The 19,036-nt window shown below is 38.0% G+C and overlaps 1 protein-coding gene across 5 annotated transcripts in view; it reads left to right on the forward strand.

Moving 5' to 3' along the window:
* Nucleotides 1–19,036, forward strand: part of anks1b (ankyrin repeat and sterile alpha motif domain containing 1B) — a 227,912-nt gene that overhangs the window by 45,593 nt on the left and 163,283 nt on the right. For 4 of the 5 annotated variants that reach the window (XM_046859927.1, XM_046859928.1, XM_046859929.1 and 1 more), the window contains exons 4-6: nt 10,784–11,080; nt 16,003–16,078; nt 16,833–16,934. In XM_046859927.1, coding sequence (XP_046715883.1) covers nt 10,784–11,080; nt 16,003–16,078; nt 16,833–16,934 — 475 coding nt within the window. Of the gene's footprint in view, nt 1–10,783; nt 11,081–15,154; nt 15,364–16,002; nt 16,079–16,832; nt 16,935–19,036 lie in introns of those variants that run through there. The other variant, XM_046859930.1, reaches the window with a different exon arrangement.

Raw genomic sequence — 19,036 nt, forward strand, 5'->3', positions numbered from 1 at the left:
GTGTGTATGTGTGTGTGTGTGTGTGTGTGTGTATGTGTGTGTGTGTGTGTTTGCATTAAAAAGCTACTTGGAGTATGTCTATTATGATTTAGGACACATACACCCTTTCAGAGTGATTAACACTGGCTTTGTGTGTATAATAGAGAGAGACACACCATTATTTGTCTATTATATAGTAATAGTAAAATATGATCAGAGGCAACACAGACATACATAAACTCTCTCTCTCTCTCTCTCTCTCTCTCTCTCTCTCTCACACACACACACACACACACACTGTCAAATTTGAAGCACTATTATATACAGCATCGCTAAGAGGTGTTTTTGTGTGTGCATAACTCAATAACTCATATCAGAATATTGTGCTCGTTTTCTGTCGTCAGATCACCGTTGTAAATCAACACAACTGCTCACTGCCTTTTATAGGACCATGAGTTACAACTCGGGATGCTTGTGTGCCATTTTTCCAGACCGAATACCGACACATGTTTGAAACTAGACACCTCTCCAATGCTAACCTCCCCTGCATACTTTCATAACAGGATAGTTTTGCACCCCAGAGTATAAACAAGACCCCTTATCTGGATAGTGTGTGAATGACTGGGAGTAGACCTTTAGAGCAGCTAAGATGCTGTAAATGAGTTCACAGAGAGCAAAATAAAAATTAACATTCAGTGAACTGGTGTGATACTTTTGGAGTCTTTACTTGAATGAACGTTACATAATACATTACAGATGTGACCTGGAAAATATTGACCTGACTGACCTGAGCAAATTCACGTTTTGTCTTTGACCCACATTCCTGGTCACATTATTCTCACAGTTCTCTTACAATTTACTGATAATATATATATATATATATATATATATATATATATATATATATATATATATATATATATATATATATATATATATATATATATATATAATAATTTTAGGGATGTGCATCTCCATAACTGAGGCCGAATTGATTTACATCCCGATGCATAGAAAACGATATATATACATTACCTTACACACAAAACATATGAAGCAACTACCGATGCGATATGATTCACCCCTTTTACGACGCAGTGCGATCTGATTTTGAACACAATGCGATTAAATGCAATATGATGCAATGAAAAAAAAAAAAAAAAAAAAATAAATATATATATATATGATGCTAGGCAATTTAATATGGTACAGGTGTTTATTAATAAAAAAAATGAACAGACAGCTGAACAGACTGTGGTCTGTTCGTATAGAAGTCCATAATCCAGTTACAGAGAGGTGTGCTGATGTCAAGCTGTTTCTTCTTCAAGATTAGCTTGAAAGGGCTAACTGTTAACAGCTGAGCTAAAATCAACAAACAACATCCTGGCATAAAGGTTGGGGTTGTCCACGTGAGAATGAAGCACCATGAAGTTGACCTATTTGGGCGATTATTTGGGCAAATGGGTCCAGAGTGGGCAGACAGGCTTTAGGTGGGTGAGGACTAGTCACTGAAGGGGGTAAGTGTGTTGGGACGAAAGTCACCAAGCTTTGTTGCAGCGGAGTGCTTTATCACTGGCACAATGGTTGTAGATTGAAACAGTAAAGGACAGTTGCCTGGGTCAAGGACAGATTTAAGATGTCAGTGAAGACCTCAGCCAGCTGCTCCATGCATGCTCTGCAGCCAGGGATGCCATCAGGGCCTGCTGCTTTCAGTGCATTCACCCTGCCCAGGGTAGCAAACACCTCAGAGGTAAAAAGTGTGAGTGCTGCTCCTGTGGTAATAGCTTTGCTTTCATCATGGGTTCTATGTTTTCTTTTTTAAAATGAGAGTAGAAGAGGTTGAGCTTGTCTGGGAGTGATTCAGAGCGGGTTGGATATTCTCCGCTGGGTGGTTTGAGGTCAATGATACCACATGTGTCAGGGGACAGCAGAGTTGATGTGCTCCTCAATCCGCTGTTAGTATGCATGTTTGGCTTTGCAGATTTCTCTCGTCAGATTGGCTTTGGCAGCACTGTAGGCTCCAGTCTTGAAGGCTGTGTTGCGTACTTTGAGCAGATGACGGGAAACATTATCATGTTTCTTTATCTCGTCACCTGATCCACACACCTGTTGATGTGTTAAAGAATAGAGTTGGTGTAGGTATTGATGTTGACTGAGTAAGTGGTGGGGTGTGCTGCAAATTTACTCCAGTCTGTATGTGAGAACTGCTGGTGGAGAGCAGCATCAGCCTCACCCAGCCAGACTTTAACAGTCCTATTTAAGGCGGCCTTAGACATTACCTCGGGGCCAAATTATGTCACCGGCTACCTAAGTCCGTATTTGGTTTCTGATTTTTGTCTTCTCTGCATCGCTCTGTTTTGTCTGTATTTGGATTACGAACTGTTTTTCTGGCTCTGATATTTTGGTTCTTTCTGCATTGCTCTGTCTGATGGCTCTCGGATTTAGACTTTTTTTTAGGCGCCTGCCTCTTTCCTTATTATAAATTTTTTACCATGCCACTGTTGCGTCCTGCATTTTGGTCCTTCTCCCTGTATTACCCCCTCTCAGTCTCACTCTCTGACACTATAATCTGGCCCTGCCCCTGTGCATCGAGTTTCTGACAGTCCTGATTGTAGGTTTCACATGTTTGATGACTGGAGAGTGCTTGGGCAGCAGAAACAATGAGAGATGGTCCGATTGTTCGAGGTGTGTCTCTGTAAGCATAAACATTACCACATTTATTTATACATGATCCAGGGTTTTGTGTCGCCTTGTGAAACAGGACACATGCTGGTCGAATCTTGGCAGAACCGATTTTAAAATGCATTGATTAAAATCCCCAGCAATGAATACAGCTCCATTACGATGAACTGTCTGCAGTTTGTTAATAGCAGAGCTTAGTTCTTTCAATGCTTTGCTAGCATTAGCATCCGGGGGATATACACTGCTATCACAACCGTGCATGAGAACTCAAATGGTAAATAAAAGGGTCTGCTTTCATTGATCAGGTATTTAAGATCAGCAGAGCATTGAGAAGAAACAGTGACAGAGACAGCGCAGCATGTTTTGTTTACATACATGCATAAGCCTTCTTCTCTGTTTTTACTTTCTCTGTGCATGCTGCTTCTCTATCAGCCCTGAAAATGGTGTACCCCTCAAACTTCAGCATGCTGTTTGGGAGATTTTGGAACATTATTGAAGTAGGAAATTTTGGAACTAGGAGTCGGTGATCCTGGTCCATCGGGGATCGTTTGGAACCAGTGCGAGCTTGTTTAGAATCCCTTGTCGTTAGTTATAATGGAGCAGTGGAGTGGTGTGCAACAAGCATTCAAAGAAATGTGTTCAGCTTCAAAAAGAAGTGCCCAGGTGGTGTTTGAACAGCCTGCACACCAGAGACTATCGAGGCTGTTTGAGCTTCCATAGTGAGGATCCCCCGCCGCTCCGTTCCACGCTTCATCTTCCTTGTGTCGAGCTCTGTCTTCAAACCATGTTGTAATCGCATGAGCAGATGAGACACGATCATGACATCCTAACCGGTTATGACACAGAAATTCCCACTCACACTATCACCATTCTTGTAAAATGCTTTTACAGTGAACACTTCACTGCTCCATTATAACTAATGCCCCGTGCTATTCTAAACAAGCTCGCACTGGTTTTAAACAATTGCCCACAGGGTCGCCAACTCCTAGTTCCAAAATGTTCCCTGTCCCTGCAACACCCTGTAGATGACGGTTGTTAAATGTAGATACTATATTGCATATACGTAGGCATGAGCTTGGATTGATCCAGGGTCCAGGAATCTTAAGAGGTCCATGAATCTGTTTGAGTTTTGTTGGTTGGTAATGCATGATGATTTTTTCATGATGCCAATAGATTGTGTTTGTTAACCTGAGGGTAATTTGACGTTTGCTGTCTGAAGGCTCTTTTTTTTATTGGAAAGAGATAGAAAACCACCTGAACCTCTGCAGAAAGTGAAAATACGGCTTGGCTTTCTTGGCACAGTCTGGTGCTGGGAGTACAGGGGAAGGCAGAACTCACTGGTTTAAACATTGGACTTCATATCCGAAGGTCATTAGGTCAAATCTCAGCCACGCCATTTCTTTGGCACAGAATTGATGGTGGTCATTTATGGTCATGGTGGCTGCTTTGATGTTGAAGAAGTTTGTTATAGCATATGTGAGCTATGTGAACATTTCCAGGGCACCTGACCAGGACCAGCAACTTTCCCTGGGGTAATTCTGGAGTTAGTTTACCTATTGTTTGCTGCAAACAAAGAATTTAGTCATCTCTTTAATTGCTTGAAGCATGTGTGTTCTTGCTTTGCAGAGGGGTTTCCTCATTCGCCTGACCAAAAGTCATTGTCTCATGCTTTCAGTGTCACACTTTAGCAATCATCTTACACTCAAGTGATATTTAGTGTTTGCCACCTGTTTATCATTTTCTTGGTATTTATTCTCACTTCATTTTGAACTCGTTTTGATCTTAGAAAGCCCACAGGAACTTGTTGATTCTGAGTGCCATGTTATTTTGTTGAGCCAGAGGCTTTCCCTAAAGGGCATTCTAGTGGTGGAGTTTCTTCCACTTAGTCCTTCCTGACATCTTTCTCAATCTTCCACTTGATAAGAACGAGGATGATAGATTGTTCTAGGACATTGTGGGCTTTGTCTTGTTTGTGAAAAGCATCTGAAGTCCTAGCATGCTAATTTAATATATTTATTGTTCGGGTGATTGGTGAGGATCATGTATGGATGTTCTGCTCCCCCTATTTAGTGTATCCTTTCCAGTAATGCTGATTTGATTGCTACCAGCTGTTTCCTAAATCATAATTTATTTTGGCTGGGTTCAGCATCCTGGAATCGAAAACACATCAGTGAATTTGGTTGCCATGGTGATTCATAGGAATGCCATAGGAATTTTCTGAAGGACTGAATTAATTGAGATAATTGCCGAAGGTCTTGTGAAGGACCTGGCAGACATAATAAACATGTTCTATGCTCGATTAGCAGTAATCAGTTTCCACTTATAAATTGTTAAATTTTAGTGAGTCAGCTTTCTGTTCTTGGCTAATAAAATTGGAATCTCACAAGGTTTTCTGCTGTAGTAACTTGCCATGCATAATTCTGCGATGGTATTCTGGTCACCCCTCATTCCGTGCAGAGTCACATTTGGTCACCTGCCAATTAATCTGAATTACTGTAGCCTAGTTCAGACCAGTCTGGCAATTCACAGGTGACCTTTTACATCAACATCTCCAGAACTCCAATCATTAGATGTCATCTAAGCAAACTCTGGAGACAGGTTTATGTGAAAATCCCAGGAGATCAGCAATTATATAAATACTCAAATCATCCCATCTGGTGCTAACCATCATGCCACAGTCTAAATTACTGAGATCACAGAATCTGCAGGATCTTATGCATCGCACTGCTGCCACAGGAATGGCTAATTAGACAAATGAAAGTATACAGGTGTTCCTAACGAAGCCCTTTATGTCTTTGTTTTCACTTCCTTCTTCCTTTTTTTAACCTCAAACATGTTGTTCTGAAGAGTGGTTTCTCCAAGAGCATTGCTCCATTCCTGTGGCTCGACTGAGGATCGGAGGGTCAGAATAAAGACAAACATAAGAATAAAGTTCAGAAATGATACAAATAAAGACTTAAAAGCATTATGAAGCTTTGTATGATTTCTTGGTTATGGAAACGCTTCCGAGGCTTAGAGGAGGTTCCTGAGAAAGGTGGTAATGATAGCGAGTAAACTGTTAGGGATAAAGTTCCAAAGCATAGAGAGTAAATACTGTATAAAAAAAGAGTAAGGTTAACATTATAAAAGACATCCTTAATCTTACACTTTTGAATCGTTACATCTGTTTGACGTTCCTAGACGTTTCACAAAACAGGTCAAAATAATCCTTTTACCCCAAGCAATTAAATTCTTCAAAACCTTGTCCCCCTCGTGGTAACTAACAATTTATTATCATTAAATTTTATTATTATTAATTTATTTTTACACATGCCAATTGTGATTTACTAAAAGTCTGTGTGAATATGAGTGCAAACGTACTTTCCCTACAGGGTAGTGATGTGTTGGTTATTTTATGTCTTTAATGTGACTCAGAAGAGCGAGTAGTCTCAAAGAATGATTCTTTCTACTGGATGAGCATGAGCAAGACATAAAGCGAAACAGAATTGAGTAGTTCATTTCTCAACCCTTCTAGTCCGACTCGTTTGTTTATTTAATCGTGTGACTCCTATAGATGCTATGCAGTGCATTACACAGGAAACAGAATTGAGTAGTTCATCTCAAGAGTCCTCTGATCCAAGTTGGTTGTTCGTCATGTGACTCCCATAGACGTTATGCAGTTATATGTACACACACACACACACGCACACACACAAACACACACACACACACACACACACAAATATATATATATGTATATATATATATATATATATATATATATATATATATATATATATATATATATATAAATAAATTATTGGAACTATAGTCAAAGTGTGTGAATGTACAGTAGACGTGTTGGGGGATCTGCTTAATAAAATTTTAAGTTTTATTTTATTTCTGATTAAAGACAAAAAATTATTGAAAAAAAAGAAAAAAAAAAAGATTTGCTCAGTTTAATTCAAAGAATTAAGTCACAAAAATGATCCGATCTTCGATAAATAAACTAAACTGAACTGACCTGGCGTGAGTGCTGAATTAACAGGAAGTTGTGCAAAACTGTTTAAAACCCATGGATATGATATGATATGATCTGGGTGAATAGTTATTAATCTTAAATTACCTTTTTAACCACTTTAAAACCCATAGCAAATGGTAGGTTTAGCTATCCCTCATGTCCTTCTTTCCAGAATTAAATTCACAATAGTTTTCGTTTCCAGCTATAGTTAAGGGCAACTGTCAAGTCTTTGGGTGTTTTTGTGGATAAGGAGAATGTATCTGTGTATAAGATTAATAACGGATTCAGTGTGAATGTGTGTGATTTCTAAAAAGTGTGTGTAATGCTCGGTCTTCCCATGGGTAGGAGATTCAGTTTAGGAATGTTTTGCTTTGCTTTCAGCTGAGAGACATGGAAAGGTCACACAATTCCTTCAGGCTCCAGACCCCTACATCTCACCAGAGACCACTTGCTGCGCTCCCCCCAACCACACACACACACAAACACACACATACAACCATACATAACCACTGACATGCTCTCTGTACTGGTGATTTCTTTCTCTTTAACAAAATCAATGGCTTAAAGTCCTTCTTCCTCTCCCTCTCTCGCTCTTTCTCTCTCTATATATAACTGTAAGTGTGTCTGGTACTGCATAAGTAAAACCATGTGTATCTTACTCTGATCAACACTGCGTCTAAACTCCTTGGATACATTTTTGGTGTTTGGCCGGGCCACCACTCGCACATCTGCTTGGCTCCCGAATCACCTCCCACTAGCCGACGTCAAACTCTTTTTTTTGGGCTTTGGATGTTTGAATTCTATGTTGATTGTGGAGATCCAGGTTATATTTTAAATAAAGTATTACATAACCTTTAAGCTAAATAAATGCCCATCTGATTAATAATACAGTATGATGTCGTATGGTGTATGCGATTAGAGTCGGTAAGTGTGTGTGTGTGTGTGTGTGTGTGTGTGTGTGTGTGTGTGTGTGTGTGTGATTAAGTGTCATAGCACTACTATAAATTTGACTCATTTTTAACCAAACACTTATTTGTCTTTCTGAGGAACTTTGATATTGATCAACAGGAAATGAATGGCAGGAAATAAACTCCCCCCACCCCTACACCCCACAGCAAACACACACACACACACACACACACAAACACCTATTTACACACACTTTCACACACTTTAACACATTCACACTGTCAGGAATCTAATCTCATCAATATTTTTGCTAGTATTTTCGCAACGACTACAGTTGCAATACATGTACAAAATATGTTGATATATTGGTATCCATTATCAACAAGAAATACATGTTATATAATATTCATATTAAAGAAATATTGTTTGCGCTACAGAAAATGGAATTCTGGAAAATACAATTTTAATATTTAATGCTAACTAGAATTTATGTATTTCATGAATAATTGTCCATTGTTAAAGGGCTATACACATAAAAATAAAAATGCACATTCAAGCAAAAGTCTCCAGATGCACATAATTATTGTTATTATAATAATATCAATATTATTATTGCATGAGATGCAACTTTCCTCGATAAGACGAACGCTTTGATATGTCACTCGTCTATATTTTCATCATTATTTTTCGAGAGGGCGGGGCCAATGATGTCACATAAACCCGAAATCAACGCTTCTCAAACTTTCAGCTACTTTCAAATCAAATCAAATCAAATTTTATTTGTCACATACACATTCATACAGAGTACGACATGCAGTGAAATGCGACTGTCCAGCATTTGAGCATAAAAAGTAATAGAATTAAGTATAAAAATGAAACAGAAAAAAAGGTAGCTAAATAAAAAGTATAAACTATATAAAATATATGTATATATGTGTATATATATTCATCTTATGTTGTAATATCTAATGACATAACTTAGAGCCCATTCGCTATATAAAATCTTAATTCAGGGTATTTATTTAATATTATTATTTATATAAATTTACTTTAACAAATGCAAAAGTTACATATTGAGTTTAATTGTCTTTAATTTAAACATTATAAAGCTTATAGTACCTGCTTGTTAAGAAGGGCATGGGGGATTTCTTCTTTAAACAAATTCACTCATGCTGGGTAGTTTCTGTAAAAATAAAAATAATAAAATAACAGCATTTGAGAATGTAAGGTAAAACAATTTGTGTATTGCTTTTGATAATAATTGCAGATGGAAATCATTAAAGCTTAAAAAAAATATATATATATATAAAGTTTTATACAACATTGTTTTGAAATTTTTAGTTGGGGAAAAAAAACCCCAGACATTTTGTTCAGTTGTGAAGATATAAACATCTGGAATATATAATATATTATAGTAATAATAATAATAATAATAATAATAATCTCATTTAATTTTGTATAATAATTAAATTATATCTGCTTAAATTAAATATACAAACATTGAAAACAAGCATTTAAACGTAGTAAAGCAGCAGTAAATCACGTTTGAAACAGATACGTTACTGTTGTAGGAGACACACACTATAAAAAGAGAATGGAACGAAGAAACGCAGCAAACTAACAGGCCTGATTAAAACATCACTTTTTCCTGCTGCCGGTTGATCTGTACTTATTTGGCCAATGGCTGTGTTATCTTGCTGTCACGCTAACCCGTAACTTAAGCAGCCCAACTAATCAATAACAGCATTCGTTGACAATGAATTTCATTATTGATTATTATTGATTTTATAAATTAGTTGTTGCAGCCCTAATGTGTTGTTTGTTATTTTAATTGATCAATTGTTTATTGCAAGTAGGATCCAACCTTGCGATAGGTATCGGTAAAATCTGCAATCGGTCGACCTTTAGTTACAATCACAATCAGGTTTACACCATCAGATGACGAGGGTTTCCCTTTTGAGTCTGGTTCATCTTAAGGTTTCTTAGGAAGTGTTTCCTTGCCACCATCACCACTGGATTGATCGTTAGGGATAAACATATGGGGACTCATTTATGTCCTAAAAGTTTATATTTGTAATATATTTATCTATTTATAAAGCTGATTTGGGGTAATATCTATTGTTGAAAGTGCTGTACAAATAAAAATTGATTGAATTAAATTGAATTATTACATACACATAATAAAATTAGACGAATTATTTGTAGAATTATGCACCACTGAAAGTATTTAATTAGGAATCAAAATACTTTATTGATCTCATAGGGAAACTGTTTGGTTGCAGTTGCTCATAGTAAAAGTAAAGTGAAATTTAAAGTAAAATAAATAAAAAAGTTGAATAAATATACATATTATTTTCTATAGGAACTGTAATGAAAAGCAGTAAAAACAAATGGGAGAAAAGTCAGACTACAATAATAGTTACACAAGTTATTTCACATGTAACAATTAGTATTTATATTATTATTAATTATTATTATTATTATTATTATTATTATTATTATTATTGCACTGAAATTATTGCACATAATTGGCAAGGATTATAACAAAATACAAACAATACACTTTAGTAAGCAACCAATTATGACAGGCAGCCTGCAGACGGACGCCAAACATGACCTCTAGCTATGTATATATTGGCTGCTCATTTGAGCCTGATCATTGTCAAATAGCTCAGAGCTGATATAGTAGCCATTATGGAGAATAAAAGATTAGATAAGATTAAAACTTGTATAGTCAAACCGGTAATTAGACATGAATCTGCATAGCTTACTGGCTACTTGCTAAATTTAGCCACAATTAATTTATTTCCCAGTATTAAATCACAGTAATTAGTTTTACAGATCTATTAAACTCAAGCCTATCAAATGATTACTGATTCCCTATTTATTAGTATTGATTAGCTGTGAAACTCAGAAGTTTAATTCACTGCATATTTATTTGTAGACGGTTTTAACAATGGACATTGTCTCGAGGCAGCATTTACAGAGATAAAGATGGTATGAAGTTGTACAGTATAAACCCAAACTCCATAGATTTTTAGACTGTTACGGTGGAACCATCCTCACAAAGAGTGTTCTCCAACTGAAGAGAACTCTATTCAGAGGTAGGGGGTTGAGATGAATCGGGCAGATCCAAAGAAAGACCTGGACAGATAATTAACTGATCGTTGTGTTTGTTAGTTCTAAATCCAGATCTCGTTTTCTGTGTTGCAGAACCATGAGAAGGAGACGGCGTTGCACTGTGCGGCTCAGTACGGACACTCGGAGGTGGTGTGTGTGCTGCTGCAGGAGCTGACCGACCCGAGCATGAGAAATCGGCGTGGTGAGACACCACTGGACCTGGCAGCACTGTACGGGCGGCTGCAGGTGGTGCGCATGCTGCTGAACGCTCACCCCAACCTCATGAGCCTTAACACACGCCAGCACACACCTCTGCACCTCGCCGCCCGCAACGGCCATCACACCACCGTGCAGGTGCTCCTGGAGACTGGCATGGACGTCAACACCGAGGTGTGTGTTGCTTTGTGAAAGTGGTTGCCATATTTTCTCATTTCCATTCTTTATTTTTTCACTCCGTTTGGTCACCTTCCAAATTTTCCATCGTTAAGTCAATAAAGGTGCTCATGACTCATGAAAGCAGCAAACTACATTTTGTAAGCTTCTGCATTACAGAGCAATAGAGCTCATGTGAAGGAGAGAGCTCATTTGAAGGTCAGATTGGTACCAGTTGCACAGCTCCTGATGAACACAGGACGACGACATTTGGCACTCTGATTTATGAAGGTCAGTGCCTCCTGTGACTGTGCGTGCAGCCTAGTGCTGCCATCTGTTGGCGTGTTACAAAACTAGCCATGAAACCTTTTTGATACCACCTCGTACTAGTAATGGGTTTTGCATGAGTGATTCGTTCATTTTGAACGAGTCTTTAATGTGATTTAGAAGAACGTGTGGTCTCAAAGAGTGATTCGTTCATTTTCTACAAGATGTGCGTGAGCAAAGCATCACAAAATTTCTGTAGGTTATGTACAGGAAACAGAATTGAGTAGTTTACCTCTCGACGCGTCTAGTCCGACTCGTGCGTTCTTTTGTCACGTTACTCCCATAGATGCTATGCAGAGCATTACACAGGAAATAGAATTGAGTAGTTCATCCCATGGGACCTCTGGTTCGAGTCATTCGTTCTTTTATCATGTAACTCCCATAGATGCTACACAATGCAATAGATCTTTTTTTTGGCCTGACATAATTGTTACAATAATTATGGGAGTCACGTTAGAAAGAAATAATGACATGGACCAGTAGATATGAGAGGTGAACTAATCATTCTGTTTATCATAAATTGTCTTTAGTTGCATTGCTATATTTTAATTATTGGAACTAGAAAAAGTTGGTGTATGTAGACGTGTTGGAGGATCTACTTATTTATAATATAAAAATTGATTTATAATATAATTCATAAAAAGAACGAAATAAACTAAATGATTAAAAAAAAGATTCGTTCATTTTAATGAGCGAGATTCAAAGAACCGAGTCACTAAAAGGATCCGATCTTCCCATCGCTATTTACCATCTTCTGCATACCTGAGCTCATGGATACTCATGGATTGGCTGTGATCAGTGTGACTGACAGGACAGAGTGTCCCTGACACTTTTGGTCATTTGGTCCTGATGTCACTCTGCTGTTAATATAAATATGGAATGAATCTATATTACAGAGAGAGGGGAAGAAAGTGTGAAAGTGAGAGAATGAGTAGAGGGTGAGATTATTGCCCTGGGATGAGATGTATAATTGATCTGGCTCTGAGAGACAACGGTCTGTTCCTATAGCAGGGCCTCAGGTTGAAACATATGTGGGTTTGTGTATGTTCCTAATATATCTGCTATTTATCACGGACTTGTTCTAGTCATCTGAGAACTCTTTCACATACATCTTCTGCAACCTGAACCACTTTGAAACCTACTATCTCGCTTTCCTTGGTACAGGACAACAAGATGATGTAATGAGACTGAGCTTATGCTATATTTTACCTTTGTTTTAACTGCTCTCACACTTGCAAATTTAGAGCAAATCCATAAGCTCAAGGTCTGGCTAAGATCAATGCTTATACTGTTTCTTATGACATTATTATATATTGAAATCTACATTTTCGTTATTTTGTTTTTATTTCTCGTAAAATCATGCTGACAATTCTATTACAATGTACAACCATAATTTTAAATAAGTTGTGTGTGTAAAATGTAAAATAAAAACAAAACACAATGAATTGCAAATCAGAAATCCATACATTATTCACAATAAAGCAACAAAAAAACCCATCATATTTTAAACTGAGAATATATACAGTACCATTTTAAGGTCATTTTTAATTTGATGTCTGCAACACACAGTCTAAAAAAAAATGGGACAGGGCCACGTCTACCCCTGTTTAGCATCACCTCTTCTGTCCGTATACATCTGGAAACTGAGGAGACCAGTGTCTCAAGTTTTGGAAGAGGAATGTTGTCCCATATGTGTCTGATACAGGAGTCTAGCTGCTCAACAGTTATGGGTGTCCTTTGTTGTGTTTTTTGTTTTATGATGCATCAAACGTTTTCCAATAATGATAACAAGCCTGATGGTCCCTCTCCTCTTCAGTCTGGAGGACATTGTTGTTCATGGTTTACAAATAGAAATGTAAACTTTTATTGATCTGACCACAGAACAGTTTTGCACTTTGCCTCAGGACATTTTAAATGTGCTTTGGCCCAGAGAGGATGGTGGTGTTTTTGGATCATGTTCACGCATGACTTCTTCTTTGCATGATAGAGATTTAATCTGCATTTGTGGATGACATGGCAAACTGTGATTACAGACAATGGTTTCTGTAGATGTTAATAAGCCCATGCAGTGACTTCCATTACAGAATCATGACTGTTTTAAATGCAGAGAGGACTTAAAGATTACGGCCATCCAATTTTCCGATTTTTACTCTTGTCCCTTGTGCACAGAGTTTTTGAGACTGGTGATTGATAGGACGTGCGTCTAGAGTGAACAAACTCACAATCTGCAACCTCTGTAAAATGTAAATAAACACAGAATGCAGTTATTTGAAAATCTCAATTGGAAATTTATTTGGTGGCTGCAACAAGTCTTGGAAAAAAAAGTTGGAACAGGGCAACAAAAGTCTGGAAAAGTAAGTGTTACTAAATAAATAAATTGTGTATCTTATAAAGGCAAAGTCTCTTTGTGAAGCTCCCCATCTTCACTTCTGAGAGACTTTGCCTCTATAAGATACACAATTTATACCCAAATATCTTACTGACCTGCTGTCAATGAACCACATTAGTTTTTCCAACTGTTTACTTTTAGTAATACTTACTTTTGACTTTTGTTGCCCTGTTCCAACTTTTTTTCAAGACTTGTTGCAGCCACCAAATTAATTTCCAATTGAGATTTTCAAATAACTGCATTCTGTGTTTATTTACATTTTACAGAGGTATCAGATTGTGAGTTTGTTCACTCTAGACGCACATCCTAGAGTCGACAGTTGCATGCAAATGATCACTGTTGGTTTATTCAGAACAGTAGTAGAACAATAAGCAAAAAGCTATGCAAAACTCAGAAGCATGAGGCAAGCAAAAGACAGTCGACCTCAGTTGTGGGAGGTGATAGCTCAGTGTTTAAGATGTTGGATTTCTGATCAGAAGGTCATGAGTTCAAATCCCAGTACCACAAAGCTGCCCCTGCTAGACCCTTTAACAAGGGACCGTAACAATCAACTTCTCACTTATACAATGAGATAATTGTAAGTTGCTATGGATCAGCTGTAGAAGATTGTCTTTGAAATGTAAACTTTTTTATTTGCAAAGGTGAAAAGAAAAACTTTCAACAATTCCTGTGGAACCAGGAGCTACTGAGCAACTTATAAAATAGCTCAACATTTGTGATCATCACAGATCCAACACCATCTTCTCCATGCCAGAGCCTTTAAACACTCAAAGAGGTCCAATGTACAAACTCCACATGAAGTGTGATCCAAATGGTGCTGGTACGTCTCCAGATGGCTCGGGATGTTTGGGGGTCGGCATCTACTTCTTTAAAGGTCCATAATCTTTATGAGGTGGGACATGACTGGTGCTGGAGCAACCTCAGGATGCCTCGGGATGGGTAGAGAAAGAGAAGCAGTGGAGAGAAATCTGCTGCTGTTCATGATATTAACAAGCACAAGTTGATAATGTGCGTGCGATCAGATGTTCTGGAGCACAAGGTTATGATGTGATGTGTGTTATGTGTAGAACTCACGTCTTTAATCTGCACTTAAACTGGGAGAGTGTGTATAGAGTGTGTATATAGTGTATATAGTTATGTCCAGTCCTAGAGAAAGGTAGGAATTTTCATCTCTCTTGCTAACTAAGACCAAAGCAGGTGTATACAAAACTGAAAACACTGGCAAATGAACATGTACAGTGAAAAGGAAGGTGGGAAATAGAGAGACAGAAGAAGAGAAAGGACACCTAAATTCCAGGAAGCTGAGTGAGAGTGAAATGGTTCTTTGCTCTGCTGACATTGTTAACTAATCATCATGGGAAACAGGATCAGGAAGTGGTCCTCAGTGCAGGAGGGCTGGACTTCCTGCCTCTCTGTGGGACCAGAGCTCATCAGGAGTACACTTCTGCTCTGCATCTTCTACAGGCTTCATCGATGGACCAAATGGCAGTTGAGACTCTGTCTAAACGAGAAGTTTATTTGTGGAATTTTCTCTTTGTATCGAGCCTTCAGATCTGAGACGTTTGACTTAAGTGAAGCTGCAGATGTAAGTAGAGATTGAGGTATTTCTCTTGTGTGCAGATAGTGATCTGATAGTTCACAAGCATCTCAGAAAGGACAGCATTCAAGTAAATGTATACTAATAATAAAGATCAATAGAAGGATGTAGGAAATCGTAGACAAATGGGAATATAATAATATTCCAGCTCGGATCGTGGCTCTATGACCGAATGAGCTTAATGTTACGCTGGCTTGGCTTTTTAGCCTGTGCTATAGCTACAGATCAGGAGCGATGTTTGAGAGACTCTGTAATCATGTGATCAGTGTTTGGTTTCAATGACGTGTTTCTATTACTTTGCATTTTTTCATTTTCATTCTTTTCCTTCTACTGTATATTTATTTTTACTCTCACCAGCTCTGAGTCTTGCACACACCATGTTTGCTGCCCTTCTTCAGTGTTATAGCCCTGTAAATCATAATTTTGTACATACACATGGCTGGAATGCGTGATGGATCTCCAGGCTAAGCAACATGACTGTTGTCTAATTTACTTTGCAAATGCTGCATGATTATGTTGATGTAGACTGTTAGTTCATATTTTCCACCCCTCGCTTCAGTGTGTATATGCTCACTCTCTTTTTATCTCTCTTCTCTCTCTCTTGATCTTTTTCTCTGTTGTTGGCAGACGGAGAAGGGCAGCGCGCTACATGAGGCTGCTCTTTATGGAAAAATGGATGTAGTTCGACTCCTGCTTGATACAGGTAAGTCCACTGCAATGAACTGATGATTTCTTTCCTTTCCTTTCCTTTCCTTTCCTTTCCTTTCCTTTCCTTTCCTTTCCTTTCCTTTCCTTTCCTTTCCTTTCTATTCCTGCCCTTGCCCTTGCCCTTGCCCTTGCCCTTGCCCTTGCCCTTTCCATCACAGTATCTCCTGGCTACAAGGTCCAAAGTTATTGTTGTTGTTGGTGTGTGTGTGTTGTGTTTGTGTTGTGTGTGTTGTGTGAACTAAATTAGATGTATTTTTGTATCAGGTTAGATTCAGGTGTAATATAGCATTATTTAGCTAGATTCATATTTCCATGAATGGTGTCTGTGTGTGTGTGTGTGTGTGTGTGTGTGTGTGTAAAAGACCCTGCAGTTTCCCGCTAAAAACCAGCTGTGGAATAGGAAGCATGAGTTTCAGGAGCTTCCTGTGTAGTGAATAGACCTCGGGATGTTGATGTTTTTTTTCCTGACTGAACTCTGAAAGAGGGAGAATCATTCATTGCGTTCTGTAGTGTTTGCGCAATGTGTACACGTGTTTTATTAGCGTGTATCACGTATTGTCTTATGTGAGGATCAAAGGATTATGTTAGCATCTGATTTATATTAGCAATTGTAACATTCTCAGAGCTGTACTTCTTGGTCTTGACGAGACACACCTATGTTCTTCGTAACTTGCTTTCATTGTCTTTCATTCTTCTTGATTCCTTATTCTTCTTTCTCTCTCTCTCTTTTTTCTTTCTTGCTTTCTTAGGGATTGATGTGAACATTCAAGATTGTCATGGGAAAACTGCACTAGAGCTACTAAGGGAACACCCGGCTCAGAAATCCCAACAAATCACAGCTCTAATACAAGGTAATACAAGTTCCACTATTTTTCAGTTTTTTTATGTCCACATTCACTTACATACATTTTATCTTTAATTGTACAACCCTAATTCCAAACATTTTGTTACACTGTGCAAATTGTAAATAAAAACAGAATGCAATGATTTGCAAATCTCATAAACCCTTATTACATTCGCAATAAACCAAAAAATCAAATGTTGAAACAGAATAGAAGATAAAATTTCAATTCGTCTGACCACAGAACAGTTTTCCACTTTGCTTCCCGACATTTTAAATGAGCTTTGGTCCAGAGAGGAGGCAGCGTTTATAGATCATGTTCACGCATGCCTTCTTCTTTGCATGATAGATATTTAACCTGCCAATGTGGATGACTTGGCAAACTGTATTCACAGACAATGATTCCAGGAGGTGTTAATGAGCCCATGCAGTGATTTCCATTACAGAACTGAGGATGCTCGAAGATCACAAATATCCAATATTGATTTTCGCTCTTGTCCCTTGTGCACACAGATTCTTCAGAACTTTTGATTATATTATACACTATAAATGATATTTAACTGATTTGAGATTTTATGTTAATGAACATTATTCTGAAATTGTTCCACAATTAACACAGTAAAACACAGTTTTTCACGGATTGGTGAAGCTCTGGCCATCTTTACTTCTGAGAGACTTTGTGTCTCTAAGATACACTACTGTATTTATACCCAGTCATCTTACTGACCTGCTGTCAATTAACCTCATTAGCTGTAATATGTTTCATTTAATTCACTTTTTCCAACATTGTTGCCATGTTACATCTTGTTTGAGACATGTTAGAGGGACAGTGCATGTAGGACAGTTTTAAAGACAAGGTGATGGAGGTGAGATTGAGATGGTTTGGACATGTGCAGAGGAGGGACATGGGGTATATCAGTAGGAGAATGCTGAGGATGGAGCCATCAGGAAGGAGGTAAAGAGGAAGGCTGAGGAGGAGATTTATGGATGTGGTAAGAGAAGACATGCATGGTTAAAAGAGACAGATGTAGAGGACAGGGGGGTATGGAGACGGATGAGCCGCTGTGGCGACCCCTAATGAGAGAAACTGAAAGAAGAAGAAGAAGAAGAAGAAGAAGAAGAAGAAGAAGAAAAGACAGCCATCAAATTCCAAATGACACTGTTTTTTCCGTACAATGGTACATTTCCCCAATTTAAACATCTGAACATGTTTTCTATTGTGAAACAGGTTTATGAGATTGTGTTTATTTACATTTTACACAGTGTCCTAATTTTATTTGGAATTGGGATTGTAGATTGATACACCTTTACATCTTACATCTAGCAATTTCTGGCTAGGGGCTATAAATCCGGGTGGTGAATATGTGTATAGGACGCTTTGCCTTCACACTTGTGTACACTTCTAGTTTGGAGACTGTGCTAGCCATTCCAGGATTTAAAAGCCTACCAGATTGTTCTTTTCTCCTAAGTTAGTAACACCAGTTTTGGTTCAGTTTGCAATTCATGCTTTGCATGCCACCGACTCTGAATCCAGCTAAAGAGCCTCAGACCATCATGCTTCCTTTGGGTGTCACACACCGAGGAACCAATTTTTGAATGACAAACTGAACAATTTGATTCATCAACCCATAACACCTTCTTATAGTCTTTAGTAGTCCACTGATTGTGGCCAAGGAAATGGCCAAAGGCTTTCTCACTGCAACATGATCTTCTTTTCACAGTTAAAACTAAGACTTGTTTACTTCGACCAGTGTTTATCTAAGTTCCCAGCAGTGGCAGTTTGGTAGTGCTGGGATTTGAACTCATAGCCTTTTGTTCAGAAGTCGCAACACTGAGCTACATAATGATAGTAATGATAATACTAATGAAAATATAACTAACCTTTATACACTACATTATTTATTAGAGATGGTAAGATTCAGTGATTCAAATCGGTGCATTGGCATAAAGGTATACGATGTAATGATTTGATCTAAAAATTGTTTGTTGAATACAAGTTGCCATTTGTTTCACAATGCATCGTTTTTAACATATTTGCATCGTCCAGTTTGACTACTGACTATTGAATAGTTTGAATCCAAATATAAATATTAGGGATGTGCATCTCCATAA

This window comes from Silurus meridionalis, chromosome 10, assembly GCF_014805685.1.
Source record: "Silurus meridionalis isolate SWU-2019-XX chromosome 10, ASM1480568v1, whole genome shotgun sequence".
In the NCBI taxonomy this organism is placed as follows: Eukaryota; Metazoa; Chordata; class Actinopteri; order Siluriformes; family Siluridae; genus Silurus; species Silurus meridionalis.